The sequence below is a fragment of the Maylandia zebra genome, linkage group LG17, assembly GCF_041146795.1.
Source record: "Maylandia zebra isolate NMK-2024a linkage group LG17, Mzebra_GT3a, whole genome shotgun sequence".
Taxonomy (NCBI): domain Eukaryota; kingdom Metazoa; phylum Chordata; class Actinopteri; order Cichliformes; family Cichlidae; genus Maylandia; species Maylandia zebra.
Genome location: NC_135183.1, coordinates 32,867,915 through 32,892,018, shown reverse-complemented (window position 1 = coordinate 32,892,018; position 24,104 = coordinate 32,867,915). Strand labels below are relative to the sequence as shown.

The window sequence follows — 24,104 nt, the reverse complement described above, 5'->3', positions numbered from 1 at the left end:
CTATCCGGCCCACATCCTCTGCCTCCTTTACCCAAGTGTGCCTTCTGTGCATTCGCGTGGCCACCAAGGCTTTGTCTGATCACTCTTTCTCTCTCTCTCCGCCTCCTGACTGCCCGGCTCTCTTGCCCTCTCGCTTGCCTCTTTGTGAGTTTGAATGTTTTGCACAGCTTGCCGCTCTGAGGCCCATCCAGCTTGTTTTGTGTCATGCCGCTCCCCTTTTTTTGATGTCAGCTTTCCAGATGTCTCATACTATTTCCTCAGAGGCGCCGGGCGCTGTTTTTTTGGCCCTGCAAACTCTGGGCTTCATCTCCGCTCACTGACATTAAACAGCAACATTGTCAGTGTATGCTGCTCTTGTCTGTCTGTTGCTTGGTTTCACTCTGTCTCTGTCTGCCTCTCTGTCTCTCTCTGTTTTTCATGGAGATGTGCCTTGCGTCCAGCTCTCTTGTGTACAGTATATGACCCCCACCACTTTTCCCTTCCTCCTTGCTGGCTTCTATAAGATACAGACTAATCGCTGGTGCTGAATTATACATCCAAGTGAATAGCTGAGCTGGCTGGCCACTGCCTAATGCCTATGTACTGTGTTTGTATCGTATTCACAGTCTGCTGTTACATTCCGAATGCTGGCATGGCTATACCCTCTGGGTCCTTCAGAGTTTGTTAGGTTGAACTTTGAAGCTGTGGCCGAGCAGTGTTTATTGCTCTCACTGGCATTTTGCAGAACTCGGATGGCAGTACACTTACAGCGCATGCCAGCATAAAAAAAAAAAAAAAGTTCTATGAAGCAAAACCACATTCTGGCCAGTAGCAGCTTACTGCATGTCCACCCCACATGTTTAATACTGAAAGATTTATTCTCATGCATCTTCCATTACTGCCAGTGTTATGGCCTCAGATAAGGATAATAAGATGCATTCGAACTTCAGGCACCCTCACATGTACAGCCGCGCTTTCTCGTTTCATGTTCCCTTCTTTATCTTGTTTGTATCGCAGTCAGCTAGCGCTTCTGGTCAGCTCCGCAGCCCTTAGCAGTGCAAAATTAGGGGGGAGAAAAAAACCCCCTCTACTTTGATTAATCAAACATGAGCATTCAGAGGCCCTCAGCTTCCAATTCCGTCCTCCACACTCTCCTCCTTTCGCTTTCCCTCTAACCCAATAAGTAACAGCCCCTTCTGACAGCTCAAGATGGGCTGATGAAAGTTATGCAAATGAGCCCTGTTTGTAATGCTATTTTTCTGCATCCATCCACATCATGTCTTTTTAACACTCCAAAGCAGGGGCGCTGCGCTGGCCTTGGTTCAGAAAGGAGACAGCTGCAAGGAGTGTCTGCCAGGTGCACTTACAGAAGGATGTTCAGTATGGTTTAGTGAGTTGGATGCAACGACCAGAGGTTTTAGTGTGGGGAAGGTTGACCAAGGATAACATATAGGCATGGCTAAACAATCATTGATCTGTGTTCAACCTCACCTGGACAGTTTTATTTTGGATTTTCTTCTTCTTTTCTTTTTTGGAAGAAAGTAATTCCAGCTCTAATTAAAAGACAAGTTTTAGTTCATTTCAGATCAGGAAACAAGACCACCTCTCCTGTATTGTATAACTTGTTGACAACATGTTCTTCAAATGTGCGGATGAGATAATCAGATAGCAACAAAACAGACAGTAATCAAGTCGGAGCTACAATGTTGTTTTTAACCTGCTGCCTTCTTTACCCAGCTTGCTCAGTCGCATCGACTGCCTCTTAGAGCTGCTCCAGGTACAAGAGCTCCTCAGATCATTTCAAGCACTTCAGAGAATTTCAGGGATTCTAACACGACTATATGCTCAAAACTAATGACAATAACTGACGGGTTTGATCAGAGATTTGAACATTCTGGGGATACTCTGACAGAGTCTTTGGTTTGAGACACTGCCAAATATTATGTTCTGTCAATAAGTTTAAATTACCTTCACTAGATCTCTTACATACAAACAAACTGTCACTGTGAACTGTACAGTGAAACATGTAACTCATTTGGCCTTTCAAAATGACACTTATGATTCTTAATGGACACATTAGTAAGTTGAAGACTGCTGAGGCTGCTGTTGAACAGCAAGCCGAAAGTTTCCACCGGCCACGTAAAGAGTTCCTGCGAGGTGGTTAAATGTTAATCAGAGGTGCTGGCATTGGAAGCATTAATTCACCTAGTTGCCAGGCAGGGACTCTTGGACTCTTGCTAATCATCTTTGTTTGATCAGCCCAGCAGTTTGCATGATAATGCCACAATTGCTTAGCAATTCTCTTAATCAAAACTGCAGAGGAAAATTGATTTCTTTGGATGTTTTCTTTTATTTCTGTTTGCCATATGCGTATTGTGTTCCACCTGTCAGCCTGCTGAGCATGCATCACTCACTTACTCTCTATACACAGTTTTCCCCACCACAGTTGGAAATATTTATGCTTTAATTTTAGTTTTTTAGTTTTTTCCTTATCTTTGTGTGTGATTTGTGACTGATTTATTTGTCACCCCTGCTTGGACCCAGACTGCTGCGTTCACTGCATCTTGGCCTGCCTTTTCTGTGAGTTCCTGACGCTTTGCAACATGGTGGTGGCCCAGGCCTCATGCGGCGCATGCACATCAGAGGTTTGCTGCTGCTGCTGCTGCACCGACGATCTGGGCGACGACTGCAACTGCCCTTGTGACATGGACTGTGGCATAATGGATGCTTGCTGCGAGTCCTCAGATTGCCTGGAAATCTGCATGGAGTGCTGCGGCATCTGCTTCCCCACATAGACAGGCCCGTGTTGGTGTGGACCAGGGCGATAAGCAAGACCCCGAATGAAAGTATTAGAAGGAAGCTGCTGCTGCTGCTGCTACTTTAGAATTCTGCAAAGGATAGAGGAGAAAGTGTGCACGGTGGTTGGCATATGTTTTCGTGAAGGTCCTATTTTTTGTGTGCCTGACTTTTCAGTATGTGCAAACTAGCCTGGTTTGTACAGCATGCTTTGAAAGATGGATTTCAACACTGGGCTTCTCCATCTAAACCATCCAGATATATGAACTCGTCAGTTAAATCTTCAGTGTATTGTAAGTATTCCATCTGTTGCTAAAAGCAGTATAGTAGAGATTCGATTGTTACATCAGGAATGCTGTCTAATTGTATCACATCTTGCCTCTTTTTAGTCATTTTGGTGACCGACATGTTGCATTTACAAAATAACATTTATTCTGTTTTCATTTTAAATACTTTGGTTTTTTTTATTATCAGAAACTTAGGTTTGCAGTCTTTACAACACTGTAAAAACTTTATGTGATGGTTCATATATTCTTCATTGCATACTGTATTTCGGCGAGACAGACTTCTATATAGACATATCTACTGTAGTACTGTAGAACAGTTGAAACTGGTGAAATGTTTAAGGTGAATCAGGACTTCCCATTATCTGCTACTTTCTGCCACTGAAGGTAAGGGTGACATTACATTTTTATTTTAAGCATTTTGTAAATGCTGGAAACGTTTATTATTTTATACAGAGGGTCGTAATTGTCTGCAATATTTTACCAGGTGTTTTAATGGTTGGGATGGATTATTTCACTAAAAAGTGTCATCTCACACCTGATTTGGCAGTGTTTGAAGCCTTGGGTTTACTGGAAATACAGTGCAGTTACTTGCATTTTTTATATCAAGAAGCTCTTAATAATCTCCAATAAGATGTACAATGCGTTTAGCTTTTATTTCTATGAGAGTCCTCCTCTAATGTTAGCTGTCAATGAATAGGCTTAGCCGGCCTTTTATTTGATGCTATTTTGCATTCATACTGTGGAAGTATGACTTGTTGAACTGCACTCTGTTCATGAGGTCTGTGATAAGAAATTAAAAATGGTGACCCTAGTTGCCACTTAAGCCGCTTTTGGGTATCAAGCCCAGAGACTGGGGGGAAAAAAATGTTATCATGAACTGTCATTTTTTTTAGAAATTGTAAACCAAAGCAGGGTAAAAGCAGTTTCCTTCTCTCTCTCTTTTTTTCTCGTCCTTAATTCTGTGTATCTCGAGATGAGTTTGTAGTGAATCACCAGCAGAGTCATTTTCTTGTCTTGGAGATCCACTTTGATGTTGTTTAAGTGGTGATGCTTAAAGCTGGCCCTCATTAGCACTGCTTACTAAATGGTAACAAAAAAATAAAAATGGTCCCTTCCTAATGGCATCAAAGATAATGTGCTGTCATGTACGGCTCGTCTTAATGGCACACTGTTATGTGTATAAAGAGGCTGGATGGGCACCTCTTCAGTAGATAATGTGCAGAAAGTAAACCTCATTTTCATGTTTATGATTAACTCAAAGCAGGAGTTTGTTACAGGCTAAGGAGTGTCAAGAAAACACTATATAGATAATGTGAAGAATTTATCTTTAAATTTTAAAAAAAAAAGTATACAGTATGTAGTCGTCGTCTTGCACAATACTGTTATGCTTTATGTTGTGCTTTTTTCCTTGATTCTTTCCATTTCCATCTGGATACATCAGCTCATTTAATTGTCTTCCAATACCTTGAATTTCAATGAAAGTTTTTTTTTTTTTTTTTTTTTAAATAAAACTTTACTTAAAATGATGATTGTTTTGATCTTCTTTTTCTAAAAAACACGACTTTTATGTGCGCCAGCTCTTTATCATATTCCAGTTGTGCAACATGTGACGAACAGGTCTGCCTTCATTTCACATGTTTGAGTCTTTTGTAAAGGCGTGTTTGGCACATTGTTCTGACTCACCACCCATTTCCTCATATTTTGCATCCAAGGAGCCAGACATTCTTGTAATTTAAAAAAAAAAAAAAAAAAAAAATAGTGGTCCTGGGCAATAGTTTTCCAGTTTTTTAGGACATTGGTTGGTTTTTCACTCCTTTCCAGTCCAGTCCTTGGACTTGACCATTTTCAGAGGTATGTTTTTTTTGTTTGTTTTTTTTAAGCCACTCAGCACTGACTTATGAATCATTCAAGCATAAAAAATAGACCAACTCAAGGGATGAATCAGTGGTGTGTCAACACTAAATGGAGAACTAGCCGAAGAGCTTGCCAAAAAACTAGCCAAGTTACCAATGTCTAACTGTTAAGCTAGTGTCACTTTTTTTTTTTTTTTTTTTTTTTTTTTTTACTATTATTAGAAATTTTACAAAGGAAAATCCCCAGCTGTCCTCAACTGACATAGTCCACAGATAAATACCACACAATGAACACCAAACCAACTCAGCTCTGGTTTCTGCTGCAGCAGGTGTCTTAAGTAACACTTGTCCTATTGACACGCACAAACTGACTTGGGGAAATCAATTTCAGCTACAATATTGTTGCTGGTGGTGACTGTGCATGTTTCAAATGTGGTTTAAAGTTTGTCCCCTGTACTGTAATGTAACTGCAGCCAAAAACTTCCTCCAGAGGACTTTATTCCACATGGCCTTGTCTTTGCCTGTATAATCACTGGAAAGCAAAAGTGTGCTTACCAAGGAGGTTAATATTTGCGTCTTTTTCTGAGTGTAGATTCAAAGCACAATGCAATGGTTACCTGTAGATCTTGTGACTGAACACTGGGGACTTCTTTTTTAGATCAGGTGACCTTTAGATTTTACTGGTGTGGCTAGTCTTGGACAAATTGTGAATCTAAAATCAGGGCCACTTGCATGATTCATTCACATAATTTCGCAATTTTGTGTTTGTTTTTAAAGCATTTACCATATCACAGACATTCACAATCTGCTTTTTCAAGGGTTTAGAGAGCTACATTTAACTTGAACAGACTGTAGCATTTTAGAAATGAATACTTTCTAAGGAGCTCCCATTTACTGAAACCCATTTTTGAAATGGTTTCAGTTTAATTCTTTGAAATTTTGATAAACGGAACAGTGGATAACTTTTTCCATGTGACCAAATATAACACATTTTAATGATTAAAATAAATAAAAACACAATGTATTTTAATCAGTTTTTGTGTTGTTAAATTGTATTGAAAATTTAATTATTAAGTGCAAAATCACAACATTAGTTGCATCAAGGTGCTTTATATTATAAGGTAAAGGATGGGTACCGGTAATGACACCGGTTCTGACATAAACGGTAGTAACCAGACCGAAAAGCAGCGCACATTTCGGTGCTTTTTTTCCTGAGCTGTGATACACTTTGGATTCTAGCCAATCATTTTACCTTTCCAAGGATAGTAATTGGGCCCAGGTATGTACGTTCTTTTAGAGCAGAGCTACAGATTAAAAATGCCCAAGGCGAAGCGGTCAAAAGTCTGGCTGTACTTCACAGTAAAAGATGCAAACTCAGCAGCCTGCAACAAGTGCTTTAAGGTGATACTGTGATACTGTCAAAGGAGGTAACACCTCGAATCTGATGAAACACCTGGCGACACTTTTTTTTTTTTTTTTTTTTAAAGCCTAGAAATGCACCGTATTTGATAGCTTGCTGCAAGACCGAGCACCGAGCGCATCTACTGCGGGTTTGGTGCCTGTTATCGGACCCGGAGTTAGCAACATCCCCCAAGAACCCGAAGAGGAGAGTCCTGGCCCCTAGCCCTGCCAGTGTAGCAGTAATGATGACGGATGATGATGATGATGGCAGCAGCAGCCGTTCTTCTCTGCGTGAGTAGCTTAATGTTGTTCGTGTGTAATTTACGTTGAGTAGGCTAACCACGTTATTACATTAATGCATGTAAGGTGAACTAGCAAACACAGTCATAGCTACATGCGGCTGTCTTCTTGTTTGATGGCAGATACTCCCTTCACCCTGGCAAAAAAGGCGAAAATGACCAAAGAAAAAGTGGAAAACAGCTAAACATGAGAGGTTTATGGACAAAGTTTGTGTTTTTCCATTGTTTAAGCACTGCTTCCAGCCAAGAGCGATACCATATGCCCTATAGCTGCAGAGAAGACTAACATTGTTAACTTTTTACAAAAAAACCGCTAAACATGAGAGGTTTTAGGACAAAGTTTGTGTTTTCCATTGATTGAGCACCGTTTGAGCACCGGCACCGTTTCAAAAGTACTGGTTTGGCACCGGTATCGGATAAAACCTAAATGATACCCATCCCTAGTAAAGACCCTAAAATAATACACAGCAATCAGAAGACTCCACATGAGCAGCCCCTTGGCGACAGTGGGAGGGAAAAAACTCCCTTTTTAACAAGAAGGAACCTCCAGCAGGAAGGGGAGGAGCAGCCGTCTGCTGTGACCGGTTGGAGGTGAGGTGAGGGGAGGGAGATGGGACAAATGCCACTAGAGACTAAAAAAGGTAAATGAAAAACAAACCGTCAGTGCATCATGGAAAAACCCCAGCAGCCTAGGCCGGTTGTATTGTAAGCAAGGGAAAATTCAGGGTCACCTGATCCAGGCCTGACTACATGCTAGTCAGATATGTTCCAACAACAATAACAACAGATTCCATTAGATAAATGTTTTAATTAGTCCAGCCAGTCATTATGCATTTTCCTTTTCCTTGTGGAATGACTAGAAGCTGAAACAACGTGTGAGTTTTGTGGTGGCCACATTGGTTACCCTCTGCCCTTTACCCTCTCTGTGTCGCACAGTCTTTCCCCTCTGGTCTTTTCTCTATTAGTGAGGGTGCCAGCCTGGGATCAGCATTACAGCGTTAACATGGAAACATGGCCAACAACACTCAGCGAGGTTGCCGGGGAGCAGGGACCTCCTGCTGACTGGAATAGCAGTTTGACCTTCAGCCAACACCACCCCCTGTTAACCCCTCAATTAACCTCCACATCAGCCCCTCTGCTGGTAGAACAGAGAGGAAGAGACTCCCCTTTCAATTCTGTCTTTAGTTCCTTTTATCATTTTCTGCCTGGATACACCCTGGCCCCAGGAAATTACCATCTTATTTCACTAATGCGTTGGGGAAAATATTGCTATCCAGAAAGTCTGTAATCACGCAGGAGTTGTACTTTTTCTTTTCTTTTTTTCCACGTTTACAGAGAGGGTGAGAGGCTGGAAATATTAAAAACTCCAGGTAGAGTGCGCAGTGACCTTTTCAGACAGTCTTCCACCTTTCTACTCCTCTAATCAATCCCCCTCTGATCGCTCGCTGTGTGCTGGATTGTAATGTCACAATTAGGACTGCTCCATTGTTTCTGTTTGCCGTCTGGGGAGAAATTCAGCACTTCTGTGATCTCAAGGTCATTTCTTTTACAGTATTAAATAAATTAGAATGAGGCTCTGGCCACCTCCTCTGTCTAGCCGTGTATTGAGCCATCCATCCATCCATCCCTTTTTTTCTGCTCAATTGGGTGGGATACTCTTTCACTCAGAAAATGAAAGTCTCCTGCCCTCGGCCATGAGAACAAATTATTGCTTTTGCTGTTTCTGTATATGATGAGGTTGGGGGGAAAAAAACAGATGGGAACATTAATGGTGTTTTTGCTTGGTTCATTTTCATATCAGAGGTAGACCTGAGAGTTGAACACTGATAAGATATTAACCATTTTATAATTTTGAATAATATGACTAATTAAACTGGATGAGAAGGGGTGTCTTTATTCGACTTGTTTTTTTCCCCCCTAGGTGGAACATCAATTATTTAAAAAAAGAAAGAAAACAGCAGAAAATGTGGATACACGTGCTTCCCCCCACCCCCATGTTCTCGTCAATATATAGGATGCATAATAGGCATCATTACATGGCAGTTACCATTCGAGGTGATTAATTTTACCATATTTATAATATTGTGTTGTGTGCCATTAAAGGTAATCATACGGATAGAATAACTGTCAGCATGTGTAATTTTTTGCATCCTCAGTACATCAGAAAAATTACCTGCATTGTCACATTGTGGCATTTTTGGTAATGGATTCTAAAATCAATACAGCTATTCATTCACGTGACGTCACATCATTACAGGAACACCCACCTGCAGGGCAAAACAAAGCTATTCCCTGCTACATGGTTAATTCAGCTTGGATTATCTAGACAAAATACTTGATAGTTGCACTAATGAGCATTGTTAGGAAACTACTTTTAGAAGTATTGGTGTATTAGAAGGTTACTGCCATTAAAAACTTATATCTCACTTGTAAAGTTTTGAAGTGCTCTTGAGCAATAATTTTTTCAGGGTTTCTGGAGGACATTGGCTGCTTTTTAAATCAGGTTTATCTGACAGTTTCCAGGGAAATGCTGTTGTGTCTCTTTAAGGAATTTAGTGCTGACCTATGGCCAGTGCTGGACTGGTAATCTCAAATGCGGGGCATTTTTCTCAGTGAGATGATGTGTTGATATACAGGTTACAGGACAGCCGCTGCGCACCGGCCCCTCAAAGCACTGACAGCAGCCCATTGGTTAATTTTTATTACCGACATCATCTGGTTTCCCGAAGATGGTGATGATGAGAGCAGTCAGCTTTCTTAAGAGCAAAAGAGCAAAAACAAAGTGTCCACTGTTTTTTGACAGCTAATACTTAGTTAAGTTTGTTCTAAACTTAACAATGTGGAAAGCATGTGGACCCAGTGAAATCATTTATGTGTACAAAGAAGAAGAACCACTCCCAGCACGGACTTGTGTACCTGCCCTGTGTCCTTTTACCCTCCTCCGCACTTGCGTCGAAGTTTGACCTCGCTGTTTATACTTGCGGCATGACATTAAAATAAAATGAGACGATCTTCAGAGGGCTGTGCAAGGAGGGAAAAAAAAAAAGAGAAGAGTTCAAGTAATGTCACTTTCAATTAATCTCCTCAGGTAGTGGCCCCATTAGCCCTCTCACACATGGGCCTGGTTTACAATGCAAATAGGGTCATTACCTGAGGACTTTAATTGACTTTGACAAGAGGCCGAAGACGCCTGTGTTCACATGCCATGTGTTATTTGTTTGCTTGGTACTTCCCGCACACAAATTTGTTTTTCGTGTGGCTGCCAACAGCAAAAGTAACAAAATAATGAAAAATATATTTTTTTAAATGCTCATTGAACTGAAAACGCTGCACACCAGTTAACTTTTCTTTACTATCAAAAACTTAAATTCAACCCTGAGAAATGACAGCGAGCAGAGTTTCAGCACTGCGATGTGAATGATTTCCAAGTGAAAGATTAGTATTCTTTGTTCCCGTCTCGTCTTGGAGCAACAATGTGTGATCGCACTCATACCTTAAATATTTAAAGACCCCCTTTTGCTAAAGCTTTCCTGTGATACACGGGCCTCTGACTGCTTCTAATCTCCTTGTTACCTGGAGGCGTCACCGTGGTGATGCAAAGATCACATGTGGCAGTGAGATCATGAGATTTGAAACAAAATAACCCCCCCCCAAAAAAAAAAAAAAAACCAGGATGGGGCACGGTGAGGTTCAAAGTTTCTGTGCCCTGAGAAGATGCGACAGCAACATCTGCCTGGGAGAACGGAAGACTCAGACAGGAAGGGATGGAGAGGAAAACAAAAACCACAATGACATCAATAATTTTTTTTCTTCCTCAATATTGCAGAAAAAAACCCCTCTCCCCTTCCTCACATCCCCTCAAGATGTTGTGGCATCTTTTAGTGTTACATGCAAAACAAAAGGGATTTTTCCTCCTTTTTCAGGCTTTGGTGTCTGTTGTGTTTGTGTGCTTGTTTTAAAGGCAGTCTGTGTTTCATGGATGCCTGAGCAGGCTTTCCGAGAGGGTAAAAAAAACTCCACTTCCACGGACCTGTAAATAAGACATCGGCTTAACACTTTCAACTTTTCTATTTTCCTTTATACCTCTCTGTCTGAAGGCACCAGACCGTGGGAGAGGCAAATTGAGAGGGACGTGCGGATCGGGGATGGCTGTTTATTTGCTTGTACACACTTCTTGAGCTATAAATTAGATGTCACCATTGTTATATGTCATTTGCCGTTGCGGTTTCCCAGGCAGCACTTTTGATTGTTTGTTCTTAACATCACTTAAATGAGCGAGGACTCGCGTTTGGCCTCCGGTCATCTGGATCTGGCGAGTGATTGGCAGATTGTTTGGCAGGCCTGCTTGTTCTATTATCGTTTATGAGAGCGTTTACAACCGCGCACAAAGCAGGATTTGTTTATGATAAAAGCAGGTGCCCGAGCTGGTCTTTGGCTGATTTACAGAAATCAAGATGCTTTTTTTTTTTTTTTTTATGATGTTTGGTTTTTGTGGATTTTCCAGCACTGCCTGTTGGAACAGTTCATCATAAAAACCCCAAATGACATAGAGTCCTTATTGTACATCAAACCCTTGTGTATTTTTCCACCAGAAATGCTTTAAATTGCACATATGAGAATAAAGGGAAATGTTCTCCCTGAATAAGGATGTTTATGGAGCTAATATAAGTTTCTGTCTTCTCTTAACCCGGCTCAACCAAACCACCCCACCCAGACCCCACTAGCTTAATATGCAGGAAAAACAAACATAAATCAAGGTCTTAATAACACCAGCCTTTATGGCAAATGTATAGGACTCAACTTTCTGCTTGGAGCAGCCTCTTCACATTGAGTTAACATGACTGACAGCCAAAACCTCTCAAACGTGCGTATATACACACACACACACACACACACACACACACACACACACACACACACACACGCACACACACACCGGCATTTTGGATCTGAGATGCTTTCTATAAAACAGGAGGAAAAACCAGATCAAACAAACATGTTCAGATGAGGTTTTTTTTCCTTCTTTTTGTATAATTTACTCAGGCTGTGTCAGAGCTTTTGTTTTTTCCCTTCTCTATTCCCAAAGAAGCAAACAACATTAATCATTTCTCAGATCTGTTAAACTGTTTCCCAGTGACTCTATTGTTAGTCGTGTCTCTGCAAGCCCCCCCCTCCCCAAACAAACAGCAACAATGCGGCGGGTGCTTAAACCCCAGATGTTTTGCCGCGGCATGTTTGTTTGCTTGTCGGGTGTCCTTAATTGTTTCATCTGCTACAAATAAACACATCACTTGTTGCATCTTTGTTTACACGCTGACAGTTTGTTTGTGATGATTTGTAGTGCGCACTGCACATTAAGAGAAAGGTAACCAGGCGCCGGTGCATTTTTTTTTTTTTTTTGTACACGCCGCAGGGGAAAGTTTACAGGTGTGCACTGGTAACACCTGCATGGATCCCCGTGTGGAACGTAACTTCTTATGCTGTAAATTAACATGTGCTCAATGTCAGCTTAACTGCTGCACTATATAATGAATTCCAGTACCCAGGAATGCATATCGCAGGATTTTTGTGCCCTTAACTGAATCTCTAAAGGCTTGGCACCCCACACGCACTCAGAAACAATATACAATTTACAATCACCAGACTCAGATGATCTGAACTGTGTGATGGCATGTTGTTCTCCTTGAAGCAGCCATAAGAATATCAGTACATTTTGGTCATAAAGTTATAAAAATGGTCAGCAACACTACTCAGGTAGGCTGTGGTGTTTAAACGACGTTACTAAGAAGCTCAAAGTGAGCCAAGAAGACATCGTCATACCACCATCAGCCGAAACTCTTGATACAAGGAAGGATGGATGCTTCGTGTTGATTATACCAAATTCTGACCCAACCATTTGAAAGTTGAGACTCATCAAATCAGGTGAGATTTTTCCAATCTTCCACTGTCTGATTTTGCTGAGCCCTTACAACTTGTAGCCTCAGTTTCCCGTTCTTAGCTGATAATTATGGGATCTGATGTGGCCTTCTGCTCCTGTAGCTCATCTGGTTCAAGGTTTGACTTGTGCGTTCAGAGGTGCTCTTCCGTATGGAAGCCCGTTTCCACCACTTAAAAAAAAAAGTATCCATAACTCGAAATTTCGAGTTATTAACTTAACATTTTGAGAAAAGTAAGTCAAAATTTCGAGAACATAACTCAAAATTTTGAGAAAGATAACTCGAAATTTTGAGTTATGGATACTTTTTTTTTTTAGTGGCAGAAACAGGCTTCCATACTTCTGCATACCTTTTTTGTAAGAAGTAACTGACTCACCAACATCCATGCCACATTCACACCAACCTAAATCACATTTTTTCCTCATTCTGATGCTTTGTTGTCTTCAGCAGGTTGTCGTGCTCTAATTTACTAAGTTGCTGCCATGTGTTTGGCTGATTAGATATTTAGATTGATGAACACTAACAGGTGAAACTAACAAAGTGAAAGAGGAGTGTTTTATTTATTTAATCAGATTTTCAGATGTCCCTACAGGTGTCACTATATGTGTATTCAACAGAAACTGTATATAATAGATGGAAGTGGGAAGCATAATATTGGCCACTAATTTGTGAAGTCCTGTTTAAAGCATTTTGCTCACCGCTATAAATTTTTCTTTCTATTTGATTCTTTTAGCCTGACGTGGCGATGATCTCATCAGTGATCTGACTGAGGAATGGGGGACAGTAAACTACTGAACCATGACTTTTGTCACACCTTGCTTTATGTTTTACCAAAATTAAGATCATACTGTATTCAGTAAGATGCTAAACTAGCAACTGAGGCCATTAACTCATTCCTAAAGTTTTCACTGATATGTTAAATGTGAGAAGAAGGATAATTTCCTCAGACTTCTATACGACTGACTTTTTTTCCAAAGGGAAGCCCTCCTACTGTTCAGCAGAATAAACGGAGCTTTAAGCAACATAATAAAATTCCTATAATTTCACTCATCTAAATTCGTCAGTCTGTTCCAATCCATGTTAATTCTGGAGTGGCCCTTAAGAAAACACAAGCAAATAGAAATATTCTTTCTTCTGGTGTTTCCTTAAGTTGCATTGCATTTGACTTTTCTGGGCTACTGTATATATGTCAGATAATTGCATTTAAAATGCTCCAAAATGTATCAACACCACAAACATGGTTGAGAGGCCCTCTTGAGTGACTTGACTCAGCGGAGGTGGAGTGCAGCAGACAGCTGCTGCTTACTGCCTGCATTGACATACACCTCTGAGTCATAGCTGCTTGACTGTAAGCATTTTAAAAAGGGTGTGTTTTAAATAACTGAAGCCATCAGCAACCTCACTTTTGGAGCCAGCCTCAAGTGGACATTTGAGGAACTGCAATTGGGCTTCATCTTTTCAGTTTGCTCATCTACACTGAGAAACAACTTTTTGTGTACATTGTGTTGAAACTTATTGTGCTGTGGGTTGGAGTAGTTCAGCTGGATAAAAAAAATGTAATTTTCTTTTCATGCTTAATATGTCTGGTGAGAACAAAGGAGGTTCTCAGGCTGTCCATGGGACATTGTCTTTGATACCTATTTTCTTAATTTTCATTGTCAGCTAAGCATATTTGTCATCATTACGATGTTTTGTTAGATTGTGCCTGTCTTTTGCTATGTTTCCTTTATTTCGTGTGCATGCCATACCTGAAAAACAGGAAACTATAACAGCGTGGCTCAGTTTTACAGATTAAAGTGTTCACAACGCATCTCATATGACATGTCTTAGAATGTTTTTAGTTACGTTTTCAATCTAGCGTTTGAACCCAAATCCGAATATTTCATTGGCTGTTATTAATACTGTATGTTTGCTCTTCTTTAAAACGAATAGTGATGGGGAGCCACCTAAACAAGCCAGGAGTTTTTGAACATAACTGAAAGCTGAAGTCACTCTTTGAGAAGGAGAGAGAGTGCGAGCAAGCACAGAAGAAGTGAGGAGGAGGAGGAGGCTTTGGATCGGCGATGCCACATCTCATATGTTGCCAGGTGATGAAGTGCAGATATCTGCCCTTAAAGGATATGTGCCCTGCGGACATGTTTGAGATTTATGTGTCTTTCTCCCTTTTTTTTTTTTTGTCTTCCCCACCTCATTCTTCAAAATTCAAATATGGAGCAACAAAAGGCAGTTTGAAATATTCCCAGGTCCCCCCCCCACCTCCCACCAGAAAGAATATTCAAGACGATTGAGGTTAAAAATGTATATGCAAATGCAGTCTACATTAGAGCATGCACAGGTTGTTAATAAATTAACACGTGGCAGAAATAATTCAGTTTAGCGTGATAATTCTTGGGTGCGAGCTGTCAGCTGTCGCATTGTTCCAGATAGAAAGTGACGCTGAAATGGCAACATGAGCAGTGAACTGTGATGTTTTAGTGTACCTTCAGTCTTAGCACTCTGACAGAGTAACTACCTTTTGCTCGCCTCGCTCGGCTTTTTTGTCATTTCGGAAGAACAAAAGGTTTAATTAAGGATGCTTTTCAAAGAGGGGTTGACACCAAGCAGGCACACACACATATTATCTCAGAAGGGGTTTGGGTTCAAACAGATGCATTTCTAGGGGGAGCCAAACCCATCAACTGACTTTCTGTGTTACAAACTGCATCTTTAGGCGACCTAAACTTCCTTTTTCAAGGGGAGTTTAATTCCCTTTCGCCTTGAAAAACATTAATAATCACTATTCACGTGTGGCGTGGAGAGAGTGTGAGATGCTAAGCCGCTGATTTTAGGAGGGCGTCTTGACGTTTCAGGCAGGGATGTTGTCTACCGAGTGCGCTTCCTCTCTTCTCCTCGTCCCCGAGATTTGCATAGCAGGAACCCGGGGAGCTGACACTCTGTTTATGTAGCTCAAGGTGCAGGGGATATGCGAGGTGTCAAGTGACTCACAGTCAAGTTTTTAATAAGTGCCATTTGTTCAATCTGCTGTTTAAACACTCCCGTCGCCTCTCTATATCCTTAAAGACTGTATGCCCCGCTATCTTTTAATTAAGTCTCGGGCTAATGTGCCACTTAATTGACTAATCTGAGAGATTTTGTTTTCTCTAATTTACTTGAAAAACCATTGGCAGCTAAGCTTTTTAATATTGGTCTGATGGGGGTAGATACTTAGTGGATGCCTCAGAAGTGAGTGGAGGGGTAGAAGGAATACTTGAATGGGAGAGAAACAAAGTAGCGTTAACTTCTTTTTAGTTTTTATGAGGTTTGACAGCAGGCTGATAGCTAACTAGGCCATCATGTCATTCTTTTTCAAGCATTTTTTTTTATAGGTAAAGCCTGAATTTGCATAAAGTATGTAACTGCACATAGTTGGATTAAGTTGCCTGCTTACTTGCATTTCAGTTTTGGGAGGAGCGTCTTCAGGGGCAGGTTATGAGGAGGGAAGCAGAGGCTTAATCTCAGGCGCAGCCTGGTGAAACAAAAGTCTAATTCATCAGTAAATTTTTCCAGCTATTTTGCCAAATGCTCGCAAAGGAAGGTTTCACCGGTGGCCTGCTGATTCCATTGACTCGTCCAGTATATGTGTAGACACATGGGCATTCATCCTTAAGTCGGCTGGTAGTTGATTCTTTAAAAGGGCAAAGGGTCACATTTTCAGTTCTGTTTTGATTTTCATACATTCAAATCTGATTCATGTTATTATTTCCCGTTTTAATTATGCTGCTAGTGGCCACTGAGGATAAAAAACAAACAAACTCATCTGTAAAGATAAGTGGCAAAAAGCTGCAGCCAGATATGGACAAAAACAGTCAACACAGGAGACGGCTCATGGAGGGAAGTGCAAGTGCTGAGGCCCGGTGGCCACCACAAGCAATCGCTGTGATTAAATGGAAAAGTAGTGTCAGGGCAGGGTGATAGGACACCAGAGTGAAAAGCTTGTAAACAATGAGTCACCCTGCTAGCTAGCAAAGGGGGGTGGAAGGAGGAAGGAAGGATGGGAAGGCAGCCAAAACTAGTTCAAGTGTGTGTGTGTGTGTGTTAGAGAAAGGCAGAGAGAGCCTTCAGAGCCTACTGACAATCAAGCCTCTGTTAGGAAGTCCCGGCAGACTAAGCTCTGACATTCACATATGCTTGCGCTCTTACACAAACGCTTATAATTATAGGAAAAACCATGCAAAAAACAAATAATGTCGCATGAAGTACCCCACAATAGCCACAAATGTTTCAGACACTCATCATATGCCAACGATAAAACACAGGCACATATGTACACACACACACATCGAAATCCAATAAATAATTAAATCTCCAGTGGCTGCCCTCAGAACTACAGTGATACATTAATTGGGCAAAATTAGCATGAATTAAAGCAAATAAGTGTAACATGTAATTTATTACTTATCAAGCGTAGTTTAGCAGAGGAAGGCTCCGATTTCCCCCAAGATTGCTTTAACAGCTATAATGCATTTCTTAATTTACTCTGTGGAAAATCAATTTTTTTCAGAGTTCATTAGGCACCAATATGTTACAATGCTGCTCCCTTGAGCACCAAGCTACAAAAAACATTATGCAAATTCCTGCCTGTGCATCTGTATGTAAATAGCAACCAAGTCCGTAGTCAATTCTCAGTGGGAAGCTTTGTTAGCGGGCCCTTTGTTCTAAGCCAGAGACTTGTTCATCATAGGTCAGAAATTAGGAAATGGCTTCATGTGACAGGTGAAAGCAAACCTGGACTCCTTCTCCCTGACTGTTCCTCAGATTAGATGGATCCTTCAGAATTTTGCCTTGGTTCCGCAAATCATGCTTATCTTTAACTTTTCATGGTTAATCTTTTAATCTTTGCTGGCAAAAACAAAAACAATAACAAAAAAAAAAAACCAGAGATTGGAGTGCTCACTAGTGCTTCCACGGTGTGGGGGCCATATTCAGTTTTGAAATACAAAAATTCTTCTTTAAAAAAAGGGAACTTGACATAAAACAGTGATGGAAGAATCACATGAATCCCACCAAAGCCTTTATTGATTTTTTTGTTTCCATCCATTCATGTTCTTTTCCATGCCCAAGGTATAATGCTCGATTTCTTGGTCTTTTAGGCTCCAAAACCTTCTGAAAGCAGGAGACAGCTTAAGTGCAGTCACCACCAAAATATTGTTGCCCACAAATGGGGCTCTGATCTTCCAAAATATCCAGTCATGCTGATAAAATACACAGTGTTACCCACAGTAATGATTTGATGGTTTTGGACTTTGTGGAAGGGTCACATGTGTAAACAGACATAAATTTTGAAATGTGTAATCAGAGGGAGCTGTTACAGACTTGAACATGTGTGTGTGCACGGTACCCTGCAATTTCGTAGTTATGGAGAACTGAGTAGAATTTTAAGAAGGGTTTTTTCATGCCTCATAAACAACTTAGATGTAGTTTATACCAAAGTACAGAAACACAGTTCTTAGTACAGTACTAATAAGCAAAACAAAGGCCTCAAAATAGAAGTTTTACACAGCCTGACTGTTGTCAATTTTCTTAATACTTTATAATTTTTTAGTAATAAACTTTTTCTTTGGCTATATTTCAAATAATCATTAAGTACATTGTAAAAATAGAGGGAAAGTTCACTCACATACTGAATATGCCAAAGTTTAACAGTTTAATTTTACAGTGTAATTCCGTACTTTTCCCTTTGGCAATTGCCAACATTCATTGGAATGTAAATCACGTGGATGTGTGATGTATTTACAATAGCTGGTTGTCTAGGAACAACTTTTAGCTAGCAGTACCTACCACCAGGCAACCATGATGTCAAATCATCTTACTGATTTATCAGGTTTGGTCAACATATATGTTCAGGGTGTTAACATGTTGAATATGGCAGTGTTTAATGATGCAAAGTCACAGTTCACTGCAAAAACATTACGGTAAAGAAGGCATTGTTGCAAAAGATTACAAGAGGTAGACCGTAAAATAGCATTGAAAAGCTGGTAAATCTAGCTGTGAATGTGTTCACAGTGACAGGAACATTGTTTTAGTAGAATTTGACAGCAGAAACACTCGCTGACAGTAGGTATACCTGTTTGACTATCTGCAAATGTCTGATCAGCCAGTCATATGGCAGCAAGTCAGTGCATGTAGGCGTGCAGTGGTCACCTGCTAAAGTTCAACCTGAGCATCAAAAGGGGGAAGTAATGTAATTTACCGTATTTTTCGGACCATAAGGCGCACCGGACAATAAGGTGCACTGTTGATGAACGGGTCTGTTTTCATACATAAGGCACACCGGATTATGAGGAGCATTAAGTGAAACAAAACAGTCAGATAAGTCAAACTTTACTTAACTCATTCTTCTTGCTTCCTCCACTTCCGTACCATTTATTCGTTAATGATGAATTCTCTTGCAGCTGTTCTATTCGCATGTTGCTGCAGTATATTAATGACTAACCTCGTATTGTGGATGGATTATCTCAGTTGTTCTCCTGACTGAAGTTTGGTCCATTTACAGTGTCCTGCCATGCGATCGCATTTGTCCCTAACCATCGGGAACCCTCATGTTAACTTTTATCGAGCTTCACTGTGTTTATGTTATGCTAACATAGCTGTGTCGCTAGTAATCACGTAGCACATCATTATATACCAGCTAGTCCAACTTCAGTAACCCTACAAAAGTTACTGCTGTTTAGTTTTCTGTCTTCATTTATGTTGGAAGTGATAGCAGCGTTGTACGTTTTAATTAAATTTTTTTTTTTACAAATCTTTCAATATGGTATGTCATGTTTAGGTGGAAACTAGCAAGCTAGCTTCCTGCTAACTTCTAACCCCATTAAATGTAATAAATTCTGTTTTCATGGATGTTAAACTTAATTGTTACACCCGGTAAAGCAGCAACGCTGATCATTTTATCAAAGGTAGAGAAAGGTAAAGAATTTAGACAGTTTTTAACTCTCAGTGATGCCGCAGTGTTTGTTTGACTTTGGGACCTGAAGCAGACGGAGTTTTGTACCCAGATTACTCCTTGAGGCTCCTGACTACAATAGCCGCAATGCTCCAACAATCCATCAAACGATTTTTGAGCACCGTGTACCACATTAAATAGGTTTGAGGTCAGTAAGCACAACCAGAATTCATACATAAGCGCACTGGATTATAAGGCACTCTGTCAATTTTTGAGAAACTTAAAGGATTTTAAGTGCACGTCCGAAACATACGGTAAGTGATTTTTAAATGTGTTGTGGCTGTTGGTTAGATCCAGATCGGCATATCCGTGTATTTCAGAAACATCCAGTAATCAACAGTGTTTACAGACAATGGTCCGAAAAAAGGGGAAAAAATATCCGGTGATCTGGGTGAAAAGGCCTTCTTGATGTCAGAGATCAGAGGAGAATGGCCACCATGCTTTGAGCTGAAAGGCTCAACAGGCTCACCTAAACTGGGAAATAGAAGATTCACACAAAGTTGTCTGGATCTTGATGGTAGGGTAAGAATCTAGCAGACACAACACAAAACCAGGTATGCATCCTGTCTTGCATACAAACCATAACTGATGAACAAACCAGTGATTCAAAGCAAACATCTAAAATTCCCCTTGATTCAGCTTGAGTGCTTCTTAAATTGCTGTGAACCAGTTATTATGAAACAGATTAACAACTGTGGAATATCCCTCTCCACTGTCATCTTTCCTGTTTTGCAGGAAAATGTTGCTGAAGTCTGGGAATAAATGTATTCATCCATTGTTTTTTTTCTTCCCTTTTTCCCCCTCCTGGCATTGTGTTACTAGGATACAGTAGTAGGCTACATCATGTCACTTGTTTCTCTTGGCTACAAGATATACTTCAATGTCTTGTCCGGTTTGGGCCATTTTTTTCCTCATAGTGTTATCCCCTCTGTCCATTGGGCTTGACCTTAAGTTTGAAGACTTAGTGATTTGGTTTCTTTTCATCTGATTCTGAAATACTTCTTCGTTTCTTTCTGTCTCCTCATCTGTCTATAAAGCGTACACCTTAAACAAAACACTGCTTCACCTTGCTTGAGATCTGTTCATTCCATGAAGTGATTCTCACAGAGTCCATAGGCCATGTCGACCATATGGTGGTACATATTGTGATAGGTTGTTCTACATAGTATGCATTCATGGCAGTGACTTGAACAGAAACTAATTACTACAGTCTGTGGAATTTCAATTTAGGCTAAATTTCAGATAATTGAGCTGGGTGTATAAGTGCTGTTTTAAAGGAATTCCTCGGAAAGGGTTATATCATTAGCTGTTTTTGGAGCACATTAATCATGTGATAGCAAAAACAGGATATTACAGTTATGGCTTTTCCAACAGTTGTGATTGCCTTCCTTTTATGGTTACACGCTATGTTTTTAAAACCCATGAAGAAATAAAATGTTAATTTTCCCTATATGAAAAAGTAAACTGAAGCAATCACATTGACAAGAGCCACGCCTTTTGTCTTTGCATTGGATCATTTTGTTTGTCTGCACTGTGCTTTAACACAAACAGCTGCTGTGTGCTTGTTGCGTTCTCCTGAATTAAAGTCTATTATTTACCTTCCTTTAATACAGACTCTGTGCTGTAATTAGGTGTCACCTCACCGCACGCTAGGGATGTGGTATCTAAGCAACCCATGACACAAACACACAGTAAATACTGTACTTGTAATTCTTGTGTTTTCTCTCAGGCTGTTTTCTCAGGTCATACACTTTAATGGCAAGTAAATGTGAAAGCAAAACACGCACCCGAGGATTTTTGCCAGAATATTTTCAGAAACTTGACTCAAAGCAAAACTCTGTCAGTCAGCAAATATTAGTTTTACAAAATGTGTCAGTTCCTTTTTAACCTCATCATTTACCCTTCTCTTGTTTCATTATGTGCACAGAAAACCAATGATGGCGAAATAAGATTTAAATTGGTTCAAGCTGTTGGTTTCACTGGGCTGTTTTGTGCTGCCTGTGTAACAAATATAAGTTATTGAATGACTTCGTCTGCATGTACTACATTTTTATTATTAGGAACACACAAATAAGTCTTTACCCAGTACCTTATTTCTGGAGATCTTGGGCAATAGTTCTCCAATCTTTCTGAAGGTCTTTCAAAGTTTTTCTTTGGACATGGGCTGTTTTTTGCTCCCTTTCAGTCCAGTCTTTGTACCTGACCATTTTCAGAGGAATGTATTTGTACATATAATTTGCTTGCATGTCTTTAGTTGAATCATTGAAAAACACAAGTCGATAGGAATAAAATTTTATCCCCCCCTCCAAAAAAGATTCCCAAATCTACACTCAACAAAAATATAAACGCAACACCTTTGTTACTGCTCCCATTCCCCATGGGATGGACGTAGAGACCTAAAATTCATTCCAGATACACAATATAACCATCCCTCCCAAACAGTGGTCACAAATCAGTCCAAATGTGTGGTAGTGGGCACATCTGCTATATTGAGATAATCCATCCCACCTCACAGGTGTGCCACATCAGGATGCTGATCTGACATCATGAGTAGTGCACAGGTGTACCTCAGACTGCCCACAACAAAAGGCCACCCTGGAATGTGCAGTTTTGTCTCACAGCAAAATGCCACAGATGCCACAAGCAATGAGGGAGCGTGCAATTGGCATGCTGACAGCAGGAATGTCAACCAGATCTGTCGCCCGTGCATTGAATGTTCATTTCTCAACCATAAGCCGTCTCCACAAGCGTTTCAGAGAATATGGCAGCACATCCAACCGGCCTCACAACCGCAGACCTCGTGTAACCACACCAGCCCAGGACCTCCACATCCAGCAGGTTCACCTCCAAGATCGTCTGAGACCAGCCACCCAGACAGCTGCTGGAACAATTGGTTTGCACAACCAAACAATTTCTGCACAAACTGTCAGAAACCGTCTCAGGGACGCTCAACTGCATGCCCGTCGTCCTCATCGGGGTCTTGACCTGACTCCAGCTCGTCGCCGTAACAGACTTGTGTGGGCAAATGCTCACATTCGATGGCGTCTGGCACGTTGGAGAGGTGTACGCTTCACGGATGAATCATGGTTCACATTGTTCAGGGCAGATGGCAGCTGAGAATGTCCCAGTTCTTGCATGGCCAGCATACTCACCGGACATGTCACCCATTGAGCATGTTCGGGATGTGCTTGACCGGCGTATACGACAGCGTGTACCAGTTCCCACGAATATCCAACAACCTCGCACAGCCATTGAAGTGGAGTGGACCAACATTCCACAGGCCACAATTGACAATCTGATAGACTCCATGCGACGATGTGTTGCACTGCATGAGGCAAATGGTGGTCACACCAGATACTGACCGGTTCTGGGTCCCCAGACCCCCAATAGCGCAAACAACTGCACATTCCAGGGTGGCCTTTTGTTGTGGGCAGTCTGAGGTACACCTGTGCACTACTCATGATGTCAGATCAGCATCCTGATGTGGCACACCTGTGAGGTGGGATGGATTATCTCAATATAGCAGATGTGCCCACTACCACACATTTGGACTGATTTGTGACCACTGTTTGGGAGGGATGGTTATATTGTGTATCTGGAATGAATTTTAGGTCTCTACATCCATCCCATGGGGAATGGGAGCAGTAACAAAGGTGTTGCGTTTATATTTTTGTTGAGTGTAGTTCTAGCCAAAAGCTTGTCATACCTTGGCATGGTGTGCAGTGTGTCCTTAAAACGTTTGAGGAAAGTAGACAGAAGCAGAAGTGACAGCTCTGAAAATTTGCTGCAAATAAGTAAGCAATCAGTAAAGTCATGTCCTTAAGAAATAGGCCAAAATCCAACAAAAGCCTGATACAGGAACTGAGAGATGCATCTGGCCCTTTAGCTGATCTACCTACAGTTCACTGAAACCTCATCAGAAGTGGTCTCAGTGAAAGGGTGTCTGTCTAGAAGCCAGTTGTAAGGAAAGGAAAGAGGGAGAAAAGGCATGTCAAATTACACAAGAACTGGACTGAAAATCAGGGGCAACAGGTCTGATGGAGTAAATTCATATTTAAACATTTTGAGGCTCTGTCATGGTTAAGGGCTGTATTTCAGTCAGTTTGGTAGGGGAGCTTGTCAAAACTGATGGAATTATAAACGCATGAAAGTCTTGTCAAATTTTAATCCACAATACAATGTTTTCTATCTGGCAACAGCTTAATTTTTCAGCATGACAATGATCCCAAACACACTGTCAGTGTAGTAAGAATAAAGTTGTTGAAGTTATTCTTCGACACCTTTATTCTTTCTGCACTAGCAATAAGAATACCACACATTTACTGAAAAATACCAAATATTGACTTTTAAGCTCCTTAGAATTGCACAAAATCTGTTTTTGCCTTATATAACATATTCCCATACATATTTTCACACATTTCAATAAATTGCTGCACTTATTTCCAATTTTCCTAGCAAAATATAAAGAAATGACGTGTTCAAGACTTTTTCACAATACTTTCCGTTAATTCCCTACAAAGGTAGACGTTGCTTCCAATCCAAATACTGTATTTAAATTGATTTTATCAGTT

At 40.7% G+C, this 24,104-nt stretch overlaps 1 protein-coding gene across 3 annotated transcripts in view; it reads left to right on the top strand.

Annotated features, from left to right (window-relative positions):
* Positions 1 to 4,588, top strand: part of mdfic (MyoD family inhibitor domain containing) — a 52,872-nt gene extending 48,284 nt beyond the window's left edge. For all 3 annotated transcript variants that reach the window (XM_004560848.2, XM_004560847.2, XM_004560846.2), the window contains exon 7: positions 2,524 to 4,588. In XM_004560848.2, coding sequence (XP_004560905.1) covers positions 2,524 to 2,774 — 251 coding nt within the window. In that variant the 3' untranslated portion in view covers positions 2,775 to 4,588. The remainder of the gene's footprint in view (positions 1 to 2,523) is intronic.
* Positions 4,589 to 24,104: the final 19,516 nt, after the last annotated feature.